At 48.5% G+C, this 16,900-nt stretch overlaps 1 protein-coding gene across 1 annotated transcript; it reads left to right on the plus strand.

Moving 5' to 3' along the window:
* The first annotated feature begins 211 nt into the window (after nt 1-211).
* MAP6D1 (MAP6 domain containing 1) lies at nt 212-15,297 on the plus strand. The gene is made up of 3 exons (XM_056819825.1): nt 212-709; nt 9,245-9,362; nt 11,115-15,297. The coding sequence occupies exons 1-3, from the start codon at nt 285-287 to the stop codon at nt 11,193-11,195; spliced, it is 624 nt and encodes a 207-aa protein (XP_056675803.1). The 5' UTR covers nt 212-284; the 3' UTR covers nt 11,196-15,297.
* Nucleotides 15,298-16,900: the final 1,603 nt, after the last annotated feature.

The following is a 16,900-nucleotide window of genomic DNA, read 5'->3' on the forward strand; positions in this document are numbered from 1 at the left end:
TTCATTCATTCGCAGCTTCCTTATGTAAGTGGGCGCTTCCTGGGCTGATCGCAACCCCCCACCCCCCCCCACCCCCGGCCGTGCTGGGCGGCAGGCTGAGGGGGAAGGGTGCCCCCACCCCCCACCCACCCCCCCGCACCAGCTGGCCTCAGCCCGGGCCGCGCTGCGGCTCCCTCCTCCCCCGCCCCTCCCCCCTCCCCCGCTCTCCCGCGGGTGCAGCGGGCGGGGCGCGGGGGCTGCGCTGCAGGCAGGCGCGGAGGGAGCGGGCGAGGACGCGGCCGGCCATGGCGTGGCCCTGCATCAGCCGCGTGTGCTGCCTGGCGCGCCGCTGGAACCAGCTGGACCGCTCGGACGTGGCCGTGCCGCTGACGGTGCACAGTTACTCGGACATCGAGGACCCCCCTCCGCCCCCGGGGCCTCCCCCTGGGGCCCCCGCGCCCGGGCCCCCCGGCTCCCCCGGCCCGCCGCTCACCCAGTACCAGCGAGACTTCGGCGCCCCGCGCCGGGACCCGCAGCCCTGGCCCCGGCCCGGCCCCGGCCCCGGCGCCGGAGGGGGCCGCCGGGAGCGCGACAGGGAGCCCCCGGCGGCCCCCAGCGTCTACGTGCTCCCGGGGAGCGGCGGACTGGAGGCCGGCGACGGGGACCCCGGCTTCCTGAGGCTCCGCGCCCCCGCCGACGCCGCTCCCCTGCCGGTCACTACGTCCTACAGGTACGCGGGGGACGGTGCGGAGAGAGGGGGGACCCGAGCCGGGCAGAAGCGCGGCGGGCTCCCGGCTCGGGGATGGCATTGATCCCTGGAGGCAGGAAGGCAGAGGACAGTGACAGGCACCTCCCCCTCCCCCTCCCCCCTGGAAGGACCTGGCCGGGGGCAGCCGGCATCCCAGCCTCCCCCCCAGTGTCAGTGCCCAAGCCGCTGCCCGGGGACTCATTGGCTCTGTGCAGGTGTGACTGGAAGCTCCCGGCTCCGTTCGTTCTTCCCTCCTTCCTTCCTTCCTTCCTTTCACACGGCTAAAAGCGGTCTCCCTCCGGAGGCCAAGCAGGAAGAATGGAACCCCCCTAGCTCGCCCTGGGGGACCCCAGCGCTGCCCAGAGCCACCCGCACCCCCACGTGGCCCGAGCCCAGCAGCTCGGACAGCGGGACCATTGTCTTGGCGCCGCTCTCCTGCAGCCCAGTCCCCTTCCCCTCCCCCCAGGCAGTGCTGGCCAGTGGGCAGAGCGCGGGGGGAAGCTTGAGTTCAGGAGGCGCCTCCCGGCCCGCGCCGCGCCCCCAACTCTTTCAAAGCCCAAGTTCCTGAGCGGGTGCCGATCGGTATTGGCGGAGGGACTTTTCCCACATTTCAGGGGAGTCTCCGGGCTGCCCCTCCACCCAGAGCCTGGTTCGGGCCAGCTGCTCCGTCGCGGCTCCTTTGTGTTGTTTTCTATTTTAACCCAAAGTGCGGGCTTCGGATTTGCCTGGCTTTCGACGTTCTCCGTGTATGAGGAGAGAGCGGGGAGCCGCCGCCAGCCCGCCTGCCAGGCTTTGACCCTCGCTGGCTCCCTGACCCGGCAAAGTCACACGCGCCCAGAGGTCGGGAAGCTCGCAAGAGTTCCCTCCTCTGCGTGGAGCCGGCCGTCCCGGGCCAGCCCAGGCATTTGACAGCAACAATTTTACTTGGAATGCAAGTGGCCGTCCTGCTGTGTCCCTTCTCTCCGGGGAGAGATTCGCCCCAGAATCCAGATTCCAAAAGTCCTCAAAAGATTAGCCGCCAGCAGCGCCTCCTCAGCAGCCTCGGCCTGTGGGCAGATTTGAGAGGCAGCCCAGGACAGGGCACAGGCAGGACTGTAAGGACTTGGTCAAGACCAGGCCTAGAACCCAGGCCCTCTCCTGCCAGCTAGTCCGGTGGCCTTGGGCACTTCACGTTTTCTCTCTCCCCCTTTCCTTCCTTCCCTCCCTCCTCCTTTTCCTCCTTCTTTCTCTCCATCTCTGTCTCTGGGTCTGTCTCCCTCTTTGGCTCTCTCTCCTCCTCTCCTCCTCCTCATTCCCATCTCAATCTCTCTGTCTACCTACTTCCCTTCTGGGTCTCTTTCTCCTTTCTTTCTCCCTCTCCTCCTCCTCTCAATCTTTCCATATCATTGTTCTGTTTCTCTCCCTCTCCCTCCCTCCCTCCTTCTCTCTGTCTCTGTCTCTCTCTCTCCTCCCTCTCTCCTTCCATCTCTCTCTTCATCTCTCTCTCCCTCCCTCCTCTTTCTCTCTCCCTCCTTCTGTCTCTCCCTCTCTTCATCTCTCCCTCCCTCCCTCTGTCTCTCCCTCTCTTCCTCTCTCTCTCCTTCCCTCCCTCTCTTTCTGTCTCTTCTTTCTCTCTCCCTCCTTCCTTCCCTGTCTTTTTCTCCCTCCTCCCTCTCTCTCCATCTCTCTCTTCATCTCTCTTTCCCTCCCTCTCTCCCTCCTTCCTTCCATCTCTCTCTCTCCCCTCCCTCCCTCCCTCCTTCCCCCCTCTCTCTCTCTCTTTCTCTCTCTTTCTCTCTCTCTCTCCCCCCCCCCCCCCGTCTCTCTCTGTCTCTGATAAGAAGAAAAGAAATAGAGGTGAATTGGCTAGATTTGACAAGGATCAATTGTTGCAGGGCTTCCTGGGTGCTAGGCACTCCCCAGGACTCTAAATTAAACAAACATTCGTTAAGCATTTACTATGTCAGGCACTGGATGGTGGAAAAGATAATGGCTTCTGCCCTCAGGTGTCCATGCAGCTAGCAAGTCTTATGGGTGGGATATGAACCCAGGTCCTTTGACTCTCAATTCAATAAGGCATTGCCTCCCGGCCTTCTCCTCCTATGTTCCAGAGACCCGGTTGTCTCTCGCCTATCTGTGTGATCCCTTATGTCATCCAAGGCTCCTTGTTTAAGGGATCTGCTTTAAGGGTCCAGTCCTGAGACCCTTAGTGTTGGAGAGCGGTGGGGAAAGCGGGTTAGGGCTGGTGGTCAGTACCATGGAGAGAGGACTAGACGGCATATAACCTGCCCAAATCCGAGGAGGTGAGTCAGGACCATGGACAGAGACCAGGCGGTAACCCGCCGGTCCCCAGGAGCTTAGGGGAGGCAGTGAGCGCCTGTCTGCAGGCTTGTCTTTATTTAGCCCGCGTCTCCGCTGCCCCAATTCCCTGCTGGCTACAATTTAATCCCGCAAACATTTTGCTGGGGAATCATCAACATCCATCAAGATCGCTGTGGTCGTGGTTGCGGTTGGTAATTAGCAATCGCTGGTTTATTAAGAACCACTTGGGCTAAGCTGCTGGGGAACAGAGCTGCAACAGACCCAGCCTTTGCCTTGGAGCCTGAACCACGCCAATGGATGCTCCCTGGCCTCAGTGTGGGAGGCCTTCCGACTTCTGTCCATGGCCTCCCACTCGAGGAGCCCGCCCCACATGCCGGAGCAGACACCCTGCCTTCAAAGGGCTTGTAGTCTCCTAGACAATCCACACTATGGTACAAGCACATAGTAGGGATTTAAATGCTCATTAATTGGTTAAGATAGACGAAAATCCGGCATTTATGGCATGTGCCACCCCCGCGATCCAAATATTCTGTCAAGCCTAACCTCCTCATTTTATAATTGAAGTAACTGATGCCCGGAGATGTTAGGGAATTTTCCCAGGGTCACTAAGCCAGTGTGACTCCAGCACTGTGTCCCCTCTGCCCTGCTGCCTCCCAGGGGTGTCTATACACTCCATCAGCCCTCTTGCAATCCTTCTTCCTTTCAGTGTCAGGATGAGGCGACCCACATCTTTGCCAAGGAGAAACTCTCCCCTATGTCCTGAACTCTATATATGCCCCCAGGCCCTTGCTCTCCCAGTCATCCTCTCTCTGTCCCACATCTTCAGTCTCCTTTTTCACTAGCTTTTTTCTCCTCTACCTGTAAACATATTCAAGTCCTTGTGTACTTCTTTGACTTTGTTGTCTCTCCCTTCCCTTCACCATTAAATTATTTTAAAGAATGTCCTATACCTCATGTCCCTGTTTCTTTTCTGACCAACCAATCTTCAACCCTTCCATCTGCCACCTTGAAGTTATGCTCAGGAGTTACCAGGGAACTCCCCAATGCCAAATGCCCTGGCTTTTTCATAGCTCTCTCCCTGCTGGCCTTCTGTGGCATCTGACCCTGGTGGGTGTCTCACCCCCACTTCCTGGTTCCTGACCTCTTATTCTGCTCCTTCTCTGTCTCTTGTGCTCATTCTTCTTTCTCCCTTAATAAAGGTGTCTCCCATGATTCAGCCCCTCCTCTTCTCTCCTCACTGTTTCCCTTTGAGGGCTCAAAGGCTTACACCATTTCCACTATCACTTCCTTGTAGATGATTCCTCAGTCTCCATCTCCTGCCCAAGTTTCTTTCCTGAGCTACAAAACCACATTTTCAGCAGTCGGTGGAATAGTTCCATCTAGCCCCAAAGCATCCCAAGGGAGCTTGATCTAGCCTCCTATTAAAAAATCACCTCTGATGTACCCCATGATGCTTCCTAGCACAGCTCATTCTGCTTTTAGAGAGATCTAAGCATTAAGTTGTCCCTCATCCACCCCAGAGCCCATGGAGGGTTGGGGGTAGGCAAGGAGACCTACCAGAAAGGCCTCAGCTGGAACTGGTACCAAATGGGGAGGCTTCTCCCTCCGCTATCCTGTGTACTCCAGATTGCACCCTTACCTTCTTGTCAATGCCCATTTCCTCTTCTTGGTCACTGACACTTTTGTGCCACCCTCCTCACAATCCACCCTTGCTGGAAGGAATCCAGAATCTCCATGCCACTTTTGCCCAGGCTCACTCCTCCCTCCCCAGTGCTAATGGACCAATACCTTGTCCCCATGCACTTCTTGGGTCTTTCTGAAAGCTCTGTGGACAAGCTCTCCATTATATATTGTCTCCTTGAGAGCTGGAGCTGGATTTTCTCTTCATCCCCTGTGGGCTGGTGGCACAGAGTAGGATAAGGACCAGATAGTGTGATTTCGTTGTTAGGGGAAACACCTAAATAAGAAAACTTTCTTTACCCAGGCTGACCAGCATCTTCTCTGCCACCTTAGAATAGCCTTAGAAACCTATCTAAAACAATGAGAAGGTAAATGAGCTACCCAGGGCCACACAGCCAGGATGTGTCCAGGATAGGATAAACACAGTTTTTCCAATACTTCCTAAATGCTTTTTACTTACTTAATCCTTCACTTCTCAGGGTGAGCTGAAATCTGCCTCCTTGTAACTTCCATCTCTTGCTTCCAATTCTTCCATCTAGGGACTGGAAATCAAGTTAATCTCTCTTCTGGGTAACACGCACCAACCAGCTTTTCAAGCACTTGAAGCTCAAAATCACATCTTCCAGGAATGTCTTCTTTTGCCCTCCCTTTATTGCCTTTCCTTCAGTGTCCTCCAGGTTTTTGTTGTCCCTTTTAAGAGATGAGCTCCCCAGGGCAGGATACACTTCCTCTATCAATGAAGGCTGAATGAGCATCTTGGGCTCTCAGGACACACTGCAGATTCATGGGGAGCATGTGGGCTTGGAAACCTCCAAGGTGGGGGGCGGGGGAGTTCATGTGTTTTGTTTATGCATTGCTAATTTGCCTTTCTCCTTAAGAATATTTTTTGTATTTTTATCACTTTCATTTCCAAATCTATTCTTCCCCCTCTCCCCTATGAGAGCCACCTTTGCCACAAAGAATCCTTCAGCAACTAAGCAAAATACATCAGCCAGAACTAAGAGGGTATCCAAAGTTTCACACCCAGAGTCCTCTGCCTTTGCCAAGAGAGAGGAAGACATGTTTTCTTATTTCTTTTTTGGGGGCCACATTTGCCCATTATGTAATAATGATAGTATTATTATTGTTCTCTCTTATGATTAGAGATATATTAATTAAATTATTATGAATTAGACAAATTAGAGATATATTAAATTATTTTATTATAGTATAGATTTTATTGTATTTATATTATATTTTCCATATTATGTATAATTATAATGATAAATACTAATATACTATTAATATATCATTTATTAATAATAAAAACTAGGGTTCAATAGCTTTTGTGGTGATTTTTCTCTGTAATATTGAAAGTTAATATTATGCCAAATGTAATATTTGGAAATTGGTTTGGAAATATACTATTAGTTTAAAAAAAGATTGTTGTGGTCGCCATTTATGAAATAATTAACCCTTAAGTCACAAGGATGATAGTAGGTTTTAATGATTTAATTTTAATATACATATAGTCTAAGGAGGGAAGGAAATAGAAAAATATTTCCTAGCCTACCACCCTAATCTTACCAGTCCATGAGAGCATCTTCTGTCAGAGCTACCAACCCAAATTGCACAAAGCCCTCCAGAGGAGAACCTGATCTCCTCTCTGGTCTCATTTTTTATAGTTCTCTTTCTATATATCAATTCCAAGTTAATTGTCACTCCCTTTCCCTGTGTGCTAGTCTAGCACATCTCAGGAACCAATCAAAGTCTCTCTGACTTGGACTGGTAACCCTATGTTCCTAGGGCTCTTAACCTGTGACCTCTGTTTGGAGCTGTCCAGCCATGTTAATGGGCTGGCTCTGATGAGCAGAAAGTTCAAGAGGCTGGGAGGAAGGGGTTCCCTTTACACATCTTATTTGTATTGTTATACTCATTGCATATGGCTTTCCTGTAACAATGCTCTGGATTTCCTCTTCCAATCCAAACGCACACTGGCAGACTGGGGTCCCCAGAGTATGACTGGGAATACCCCTGAGGGAAACTGGGCTTCTTCTGTCATGATCTCAAGCCTTCCTTCTAGGGTATTCTCCCAATCAATCACCAGTTGGTTGTTGTTCAATTGTTTCAATTGCATTTAACTCTTTGTGACCCCTTTGGGATTTCCTTGGCAAAGGTGCTGGGCTGGTTTGCCATTTCCTTCTCATTTTACTCATGAGGAAACTGAAGCAAACAGGATTAAGTGACTTGCTCAGAGCCTCACAATTAAGCATCTGAAGCTGCAGTTGGACTTGGAAGATGAATCGTTCCATCCAAAGTGGCCCCTCACTGCCCCCATCACCAATGATTAATACCCTAATATCATTCAACCAATCAACATCGATTAACTTGAAATTGAAAAAATAATTACTTTCTACTGGCATCCTTTGTTTGTATTACCAAAATTTCCCACAGCATTCTCCTTCCAGAGAGCTAGTTTATGTAACACAAAATATTTTACAAGATGATTTATGCAAAGCATTTCTCAAACCTTATAGTATACCACAAAGGCTGGCTATCACAGTGATGATTAAGAGGCCCATCACAGAGGACCCAGGAAGGTAGCCTGAGTCACACAGAAAGGGGGAGGTGCAAGAGAGGAGAAGGGCTGATCGGTAATGTCAGATGCGTCAGAGAAATCGAGGATGGGAACTAAGAAGGGACCATTGGTCACTTGGGCAGATGAGGTAGGGGTGATGGGCATAGATAACCCCCATCGGACTCCCTCACCAGCCAGGAGTTTTACTGTGAAAGGAAAGAAAGCTATGAGAGAGTGTCTTGAGGGGATGGAGAGATCTAGTCCAGTGAGTATTTTTTCAGGACTGAGGAGACTGTGGGTTTGTAGGCAGCAAGGAAGGGAGAGATAGGTAGGGAAAGACTGAAGGTTAGAGGGAAGCAATGCTTGTAGGGGCTCTCTGGTGGGGAAGGCTGAAGGGAATGGGATGGATGCCACCTGTAGAGGGTCTGGCTTTGGGAAGGAGGACCATCGCCAAGCCTTCCATAAACCCTTCTCTCTCCTCCGCATTCCTGGGGCATTCGAGTACCTTTCCTGGTAATGATCCAGGTCTGTTTTATGATGTGGTTCCCTGGGCAATTCTGTCATCTCCCTTGAGACTATGAGCTCTTTGGCCTCCAGGAGGGTGGCTTAGCCAAGTGCCATTTTCTAGCAGCCCACAGTAAGGTTTTCCAAATGAACCAACAGTCCCAGGAGGCGTTAGAGATGGACTTGGGTATCTTGTGCCTTTCTTGTGCTGAACTAAGCTTTTAAGCTAATTCCTCTGCCTTCACCATAGGCAGCTCTCCCCATCTTTGTGAATATCTAGGGTAGAGGCTGCCCCGGGTCTCAGTGATGGATTCTAGGGCTTCAGAATAACCTGGGGGGCCTTTTGAAGAGATGGGTGCTCAGGTCAGCTTGGTGCTGCCATTGTCTTCGGCAACAGGAGGAACTGGGATCTCGGATGACCTTGGGCCATTGGGATGTTTTACCAATTTAGGCACAACCTGCCCTACCATGGCCCAGCCTCTGCCCAGCTGCTCAGGACAGAGCCCGACATTGGTGTGGCCATGTGGCACAGCTCCCCCCACCTCCTGAAGCAAATGGAAGACGGGGCAGACCCTGGGGTAGGGAGGGATCCTGTGAAGACAGCCTAGCTAAGGCGCTGGAGCTTGTGTCCTCCCCAGGAGATAAGACTCTCTCCTTAGGTGGCCCCAGATATTTTCTGGACATCACATCTCTGGCCTCATGGGCACAGCCAATTGCCAAGGAGGAAACATCCTAGTTGCTCCAAGGAATGAGGAGGCCTTGAGACCCCTGAGACAGCTAAACTTCCCTTCACTGTCTTCTTCCCACTACAGAATGTCCTAATAGATAGCATGCCTCACTTGGAGTCAGGAAGGTTGGAGTTCAAATTCTGCCTTTCATGGTTATGGTCTTTTTCATGCTGAATACCTTATGAAGGCTCTCTGAGACTCAACTTCCTCATCCATCAAGTGGGCTAACAATAGTGCCCAGCTCCATGGGTTATTGGGAGAAGTGAATAAAATAAAGTGCTTCACAAACCTTCAAATGCTCTCTTTCCATATGATATACCTAAAGGTCTGCAGACATGGAGAATCATAGGGATGGGAGCCCTGAGGTTGTGTAACAACAATAACAGCATTTACAGAACACTTGGTGCAAATATAATCACATTTTTACATTCTCACAGCCTTGGGAACTTAGTGCTATTTTAATCCCCATTTTGCAGATGAGGAAACAGAGGCAGAGGTTTGACTTACCCCAAGTCAAACAGCTAGTAAGCATCTAAGGCAGGACTTGAACTTAGGTCTTCTTGGCTTTGGGTACCACCAAGCTGCCTCCATTCTACTTCATCGTGAACTTACCAACAACATTTGTGTGTGTGTGTATCTTCCCCTCTCCCCCTGTAACACAGTTCTAGGCACCCAAAGGGGAGGGAGGATCTGTACATGAATGACTGAGCCTTCATTACAGAGTAACGATTCTGCTCTGTGCCCCAGACAGGAATATCGACCCTGGCCTGGCACCAAGCCTTCACGACCCGTAAAGAACAAACCAACCTCTATCATCGTGACTGACTATAGCGTGAAGGAGAGCAGCTACCGGGCTGACTTCAAGGTAAATCTCCCTGTGAACTAAGCTCCAGGAGAGGCTCCCCCTTCCAGGTGGTTCAGTTCCCTGAGCCCATCTCCTCCCCACCCCCACCTGCCTGTGTGCCTGCCTGCAAGCATGGGCTTTATCTCTAAGTGCCAGGCAACAACTCTTAAGTGCCTACTGTGTCCCTGGCAGTTCCAAGCACCTACTATGCACTAAGCACCTCTCAGTGCCTATTGTTTGCCAAGTACCTCTAAACGCCTACTGTGTACCAGGTACCTCTAAGCACCTACTGTGTACTAGGCACCTTTAAGTTCCTACTGTGTTCCAGGCACCTCTAAACACCTACTGTGCACCAGGCACCTCTAAGTGCTTGTTGTGTGCCAGGCACTTCTAAGTTCCTACTTTATCCCTGGCACCTCTAAGCACCTACTGTGTACCATGCACCTCTAAGTTCCTACTCTATCCCTGGCACCTCTAAGCACCTACTGTGTACCATGCACCTCTAAGTTCCTACTCTATCCCTGGTACCTCTAAGCACCTACTGTGTACCAGGCACCTTTAAGTTCCTACTGTGTTCCAGGCACCTCTAAACACCTACTGTGCACCAGGCACCTCTAAGTGCTTGTTGTGTGCCAGGCACTTCTAAGTTCCTACTTTATCCCTGGCACCTCTAAGCACCTACTGTGCACCACGCACCTCTAAGTTCCTACTCTATCCCTGGTACCTCTAAGCACCTACTGTGTACCAGGCACCTTTAAGTTCCTACTGTGTTCCAGGCACCTCTAAACACCTACTGTGCACCAGGCACCTCTAAGTGCTTGTTGTGTGCCAGGCACTTCTAAGTTCCTACTTTATCCCTGGCACCTCTAAGCACCTACTGTGCACCACGCACCTCTAAGTTCCTACTCTATCCCTGGTACCTCTAAGCACCTACTGTGTACCAGGCACCTTTAAGTTCCTACTGTGTTCCAGGCACCTCTAAACACCTACTGTGCACCAGGCACCTCTAAGTGCTTGTTGTGTGCCAGGCACTTCTAAGTTCCTACTTTATCCCTGGCACCTCTAAGCACCTACTGTGCACCACGCACCTCTAAGTTCCTACTCTATCCCTGGTACCTCTAAGCACCTACTGTGTACCAGGCACCTTTAAGTTCCTACTGTGTTCCAGGCACCTCTAAACACCTACTGTGCACCAGGCACCTCTAAGTGCTTGTTGTGTGCCAGGCACTTCTAAGTTCCTACTTTATCCCTGGCACCTCTAAGCACCTACTGTGCACCACGCACCTCTAAGTTCCTACTCTATCCCTGGTACCTCTAAGCACCTACTGTGTACCAGGCACCTTTAAGTTCCTACTGTGTTCCAGGCACCTCTAAACACCTACTGTGCACCAGGCACCTCTAAGTGCTTGTTGTGTGCCAGGCACTTCTAAGTTCCTACTTTATCCCTGGCACCTCTAAGCACCTACTGTGCACCACGCACCTCTAAGTTCCTACTCTATCCCTGGTACCTCTAAGCACCTACTGTGTACCAGGCACCTTTAAGTTCCTACTGTGTTCCAGGCACCTCTAAACACCTACTGTGCACCAGGTACTTCTAAGTTCCTACTTTATCCCTGACACCTCTAAGCACTTACTGTGTGCCAGGAACCTCTAAGTTCCTACTATGTGCCAGGCACCTCTAAATGCCTACTGTGCACCAGGCACCTCTAAGTGCCCACTGTGCGCCAGGTGTGATGCAGAGTCCTGTTGATACATGGATGCTTGGTTTTGCAGGTCCCAGAAGGGAGGAGAAAGTTCTCGCCGAACCCTTCTGCTGTCTTCCAGGCCTCACCCGCTCCCATTCTGCACGTGTGACCATCCACACCTGCCCGGTCTGCTGGCAGGAGGGGCAGAGGTGGCAAAGAGGAGAAGTGTGCTTATGCCAGCTGGGGTGGGTCAGCAGGGGGCAGCCCCTGGCTCTTGGCCTGGGAGGCTCCAATGGTCACAGTGGCCACAGCACACCTGTCTATGCCAGCGCATGCTCACACTGTTGGGAACACCCCTGGCTTTCCCAGGACCAGGCTCACAGCTCGGTGGCCAGGATTTCTGCTCATAACTGCCCAGACCTCCTTATGGGCAGAATAGGTGGCCCAAGAATATCGCACAGAACACAGGGAAGAAAATGCCCCCAAAGGCCTTGTTCTCCAGTCCTTGAAGCAAGTCCTCTCCCATGGGAGCTCTGAGGGTTTTCAGAGGCTCAGCCCACCCAGATTTCACCCTCATTTCCAAACCAGGAAGGGTCTGATCATCCTTCATGAGCCCATTTAAACCACCTTTCATTTCGAGAATCCAAAGGAACGAGCGAGCGAGAAGGGGATCTATTCTGCTTTGGGCCGATCTGTCCCAACAGCTCAAACAAGTGCAAGATGGTCGTGAGGGTGAATTCTGGGAGATTTTTACCTTTCCTCTTTTCCCAGGATCCCCCTCATTTCTTATGGATTTTCCACAACAGAGATGGCAACTATTTTTTTTCTCCCAAGGGAAAGCTCTTGACTTTTCTGAGAAATGACTCTTTGCACATTTATGTTATCCAAAAAATAGATCGCCTTGAAACCCTAACATATTGCCTGCGTGTTAGTTAAGTGAATGCGAAATAACCAGAAATCATTTCCCTCCAGGAGGACAACGATATTCCCAGAGCTGCATTGGAGATGCCGCCATTTTTAATTCCCTTTTGGACAAGATGCATTTTTAAGCTTATAGATACAGACTTGCTCTGGGATTTCTTGGTGAAGGGAATTCCCCAATGAGAAAACTCCCTCTACTAAGTCAGATCAACACCGTCTCTGACATGAATAGACTTATCGAGCTTTCTAGAGTCCTGAGACTTGCTCCAGACCACTTATAGCCAGAATATGTTGGAGGCAGGATTTGAACCCAACTCTACCTGGCTCCAAGCCCAAGAGCTACTCTGCCTTTCTTTAGCAGGGGAGAAGGGGGAAGAACACAGGCTCTAGAGTTAGAGAATCTGTGTTCTCCAAAACTGCCTCTGATACTACCTGTGTGACCTTCCCTTCACCTCAATTTTTTTCCTCTGTAAAATGGGAGGGTTGAATTAGCTGGCATCTGAGTTCAAGTCCAGCTCTTAGGTCTATGATCATTCCTTAAACGATAAAAGACGATGAACAAGAATATTGACTTTTAATCTTTAAAATGACACAGAAAAGTGTTATTTCAACTAATTTCATGTAAATTATTACTGAACTTTTTTGGTGAACCAAAAGATCTTTTCCAAGTATAAGCATGAACTCCAGTCGTCCTTAGACTTGTCCCATTTTAACAAAGCATTGCTTTGAGTTAGATCATTGTGCTGGGGTTAGATCGGTGTCTTTTCTAGAGACTTCTCCGAGATTGAATGGAGGCTGCCATTATGGGGTCAGTGTTCAGAGCCAACAATTTGGGGACCACGTCTAAACACGGCCTCTGTCTGGCATCCTCAGAGCCCGAGGCTCAACCTTTCCACATACTGCAGACTCGGTGGCTTCAGGATCATGCCCATCCCTTCAGCTTGGCACGGCCAGGCTTACACTTGAAGCCCGAGTACTTTTGAGGATCCTGCCCTATTCCGGTTGGGTTGGAGGATTCCCAGGGTGGCAGACTCTTGGGCTGTGATCAACGTGAGCTCTTCCCAGCCTCCCCCAAGGAATGACTCACGGTCTGACCTTGGGCTCTTTCGGCTTATTTCTGCTAAAATGGTCACGTTCTGGCTGACCTGGTTGGCACCTCCTTAGGAATGACGAAGAACTCTGACCCAATTCAAGCAGATCCTCTGTGGATTTGAACTTAACAGAAAGAAACCTCCCCAGAGACATTTCTCGAGCTTTTATTTCAACTTTAGGTACAAATACGAAGCACACATATGCACTGAGAGCATGACTGTTGAGCATGTTGACCTGCCTTCTAAGCCTTGGCTTCTCCAGCTCACCCAAGTTCTTTGTTCAAGTCTCTCTCCTCACGGTCAGTCTCTCTCTCTCACCTTGGTCTTCCATTACTACTCCTGGGGCTCCAGCCAGGCCACTGGAGAGTGATAGAGTAAGACCTGTGGATGGTCTTCCCCAAAGCATCCCTCTATTGCACTTCCTCATTGCTAGAAAATCTTTGGGACACAGTGTATGCACTAAAGGTAATATCAGTGGATAGAGCACCAGGCTTAGAGATGGGAGATCCTAGGTGGAAATCTGGCTTTAGACACTTCCTAGCTGGGTGACCCTGGGCAAGTCACTAGACTCCCATTGCTTAGTTCTTATCGCTCTTCTACTTTAGAACCAGTACACAGTATTGATTCTGAGACAGGCGGCAAGGATTAAAAAAAAGATAATTGGAAGAAAATAGCAGAAAGGAAGAGGGAGACTTTTAGACCCAATTGCTGCTGATAAATGGGCTTTGTCACATCAAGCCAACTGACTAAATCAGTCAACAAGCAATTATTTAATGGTTACTATGTGCCAGAAAATAACCCACTTCCTTCCCTCAAGGTGCTCTCATTCTAATGAGGGAGGCAGCAAGTATACAGAGTAGGATGTCCATCACAGGAGGAAAGTGAACACCAGGAGGTTAGGAGAGAGCAGTAGCAGCTGAGGGGGATCAGAAGGGCCTTGGGGAGAATACAAGGTGGTGCTTGAACGAAATCTTGAAAGACAATAAGACTGAGGGGTCTAAGGTGAATACAGCCAATATACAAAGACTTGGAGGGGATGGGAGGTAGAGCATTTACAGGGATTCCCTATTTATTCCTGGGGAGATTCCCCTGATGTTCCTCTTAGCAGATGCCATGGCACTGCTTACATTGAGTCTTGGAACAAGAGAGGATCTCCTCCCTGAATACGGCCACTCAAAAGAGAATCCACACAGGAAAACTCAAGTGGATGAAAAATTCACATAGCTTAATTTAGGATATACAGTTAGATGACAGTCCAGAAAATAATAGGATGAAGAGGACACCTTGAATTGCATTTGGAAAAATATGCAGTGTTTCCAGTGATTCCAAGCCTTTCCTTCCTATTGGAGCCTATAATTTTAGCATCTATAGTCTCCCAGCACTGCTCTGCAGCAGCAAATCAGAGAATGCCGCCATCTTGGAAGAATCAATCCACAGGTCAAAGGCATGGTGGGCTCAAAGAGGTTGTAGCACTTGACCAAAGATGGCCTGGATGAAAGGAATGAGGTAAAGGATAGGATCTATGACACAAATGATTGTCAAAGGGATGGGATGAGTCAAACAACAATGAAGAGAGACAATGGATGGACAGCCTCAATGTAGCACTCAACTGGGGACTCAGAAATATTAGAAGATTCTGAGGAAGCCTTAGTGTCTATGAATAGCTGACTTTGGGGAGACCATGAATAGGAATCCCAGACACTGGGAAGAATGGTGATCTGTATTAGTGGAGGGAGCGATACAAATGAGAGCATGGAAATATATGTGCATCAACCACCATTTGGTGATGAATAATTGGATAAATAAATGAGTTAAACATTTTATAAATTTATGTAGAATTAGAGCATAATGAAATAATTTTTTAAAAGAAACCACTTTCTCCTTTCTTTTTCTATTGTATGGTTATGGTGGTTATGTAAGATTATTATTTTGTGTTATTAGAAAAAATATATTATTTTGTCAAGAAGTTCTCCTTTCAGTTGCTGATTATAACCTTTTCTGAAATTCCTTCTTTGTATATCTGTTAGTTTCATTCGATTTACAACTGTTATTATTATGTTTGTACCCAGCTTTTCTTTTACAACTCTTGAAGTGGTTATGCCCTAAAAACAAAGCCAGAGCAATTATTATAATAACATTTATAAATCTCTACTTTTAAATATTCATTAAATATTAAAAACCAGCTTATAAGTAAAATCAAAGAATAATTAATGTTTTCCATTTGAAAATATTTTTAAAATACAATTTTCAATATGATTACCATAGTGCTTTGTGGTTATTTTTAAATTTAATTTTATTGATTAATTAAGAAAATTTTTCGATGGTTGCATGATTCATGTTCTTTCCCTCCCCTCCCCCCATCCCCCCATCCCCCTCATAGCCAATGTGCAAATGCACTGGGTTTTACATGTCTCATTGATCAAGACCTAGTTCTATATTATTGACATTTGCACTAGGGTGATCGCTTAGAGTCTACATCCCCAGTCATATCTCCATCGACCCATGTGATCAAGCAGTTGTTTTTCTTCTGTGTTTCCACTCCCACAGTTCTTTCTCTGAATGTGAATAGCATCTTTCTCATAAGTCCCTCTGAATTGTCCTCAGTCATTGCATTGCTGCTAGTAGAGAAGTTCATTACATTTGATTGTACCACAGTGTATCAGTCTCTGTGTACAATGTTCTCCTGGTTCTGCTCCTTTAACTCTGCATCACTTCCTGGGAGGTTGTTCCAGTTCACATGGAATCCTTCCAGTTCATTATTCCTTTGAGCACAATAGTATTCCATCACCATCAGATACCACAATTTGTTCAGCCATTACCCAATTGATGGGCATCTCTTCATTTTCCAATTTTTTTGCCACTACAAAGAGTGGGGCTATAAATATTCTTGTACAAGTCTTTTTCCTTATTATCTATGGCTGGATCAAAAGGCAGACAGTCTTTTAGCGCCCTTTGGGCATAGTTCCAAATTGCTTTCCAGAATGGTTGGATCAATTCACAACTTTTATGGTTATTTTTTAACAGTTTTAATTCCCTGGAAGGGACCCCCCAAATTTTTGCATTTTTACTCTTGTCTAGTGATTTGGGCCAAGGCTTATTTGTGGCAAGGTGTGGAACAATTAATCCCATAAAGCCAAGTTGGGCTAAAAGGATATTATGCTTAGAGAAATCTTTAGGAGGCAAGATGGTAGAACATAAAATATGTTGTCTATGAAGTCAGAGGACTTAGGTTCAAATTCTGCTACTGGCCCTTACTGTTTAATGTGACTTTTATTTTTTTACCTAAAAAATGGCCTCAAAGGACTCTTCCAGATCTATGTTCCTAGACCAATACTCTGATTTTACAGCTGAGGTAGTTGAGGCCAAAAGAATCCTATATTTGCCATTTGCCCATGACTACACAACTAGAAATAAAAAGCAGGATGTCAGTTGAGGTTCTCTGATTCTAACGTTGGTATAACTGGGTCAGCCATTTCCCAGCACCTACTTCCCCTTCCTTATCACATTATCCCTAGTGTTTGACCTTCAGTGGCTTGTACTTTGTTCTCTCATTGCTACTCACTTTTTCCAGGAAGGACTTTTCCCTTGGGTTCTGGGGATTAGCCATTGTCACTGGGCCCACGGTTATCCACATGGAATAAAAGGTCAGCTATACTCTGCTCAAATTCCTTCCCAAGAGCTCAAGAGGATCTGGAAATCTCAAGTACATTGGGTGGGATTTAGGAAAAATCATTTGAATAAAAAGGGAAACCAGTGAAGTATCTTGGGATGTTCTGAACAAAATGGAGTTCAATGCAAGACTGAGGCAGATACATTTCCTGAGCTCTCTTGAAAGGCTTCTTGGGATTCAGGGTGAGGAACA

The sequence above is a fragment of the Monodelphis domestica genome, chromosome 2, assembly GCF_027887165.1.
Source record: "Monodelphis domestica isolate mMonDom1 chromosome 2, mMonDom1.pri, whole genome shotgun sequence".
Classification (NCBI taxonomy): Eukaryota; Metazoa; Chordata; class Mammalia; order Didelphimorphia; family Didelphidae; genus Monodelphis; species Monodelphis domestica.

Bases quoted from the DNA above. Each gene is read 5' to 3' on its own strand.
- MAP6D1 (XM_056819825.1), top strand. From the start codon at position 285: ATGGCGTGGCCCTGCATCAGCCGCGTGTGCTGCCTGGCGCGCCGCTGG. The intron at 710-9,244 runs GTACGCGGGGGA...TCTGTGCCCCAG, and splicing joins CCGGTCACTACGTCCTACAG to ACAGGAATATCGACCCTGGC. The intron at 9,363-11,114 runs GTAAATCTCCCT...TTGGTTTTGCAG, and splicing joins GCTACCGGGCTGACTTCAAG to GTCCCAGAAGGGAGGAGAAA.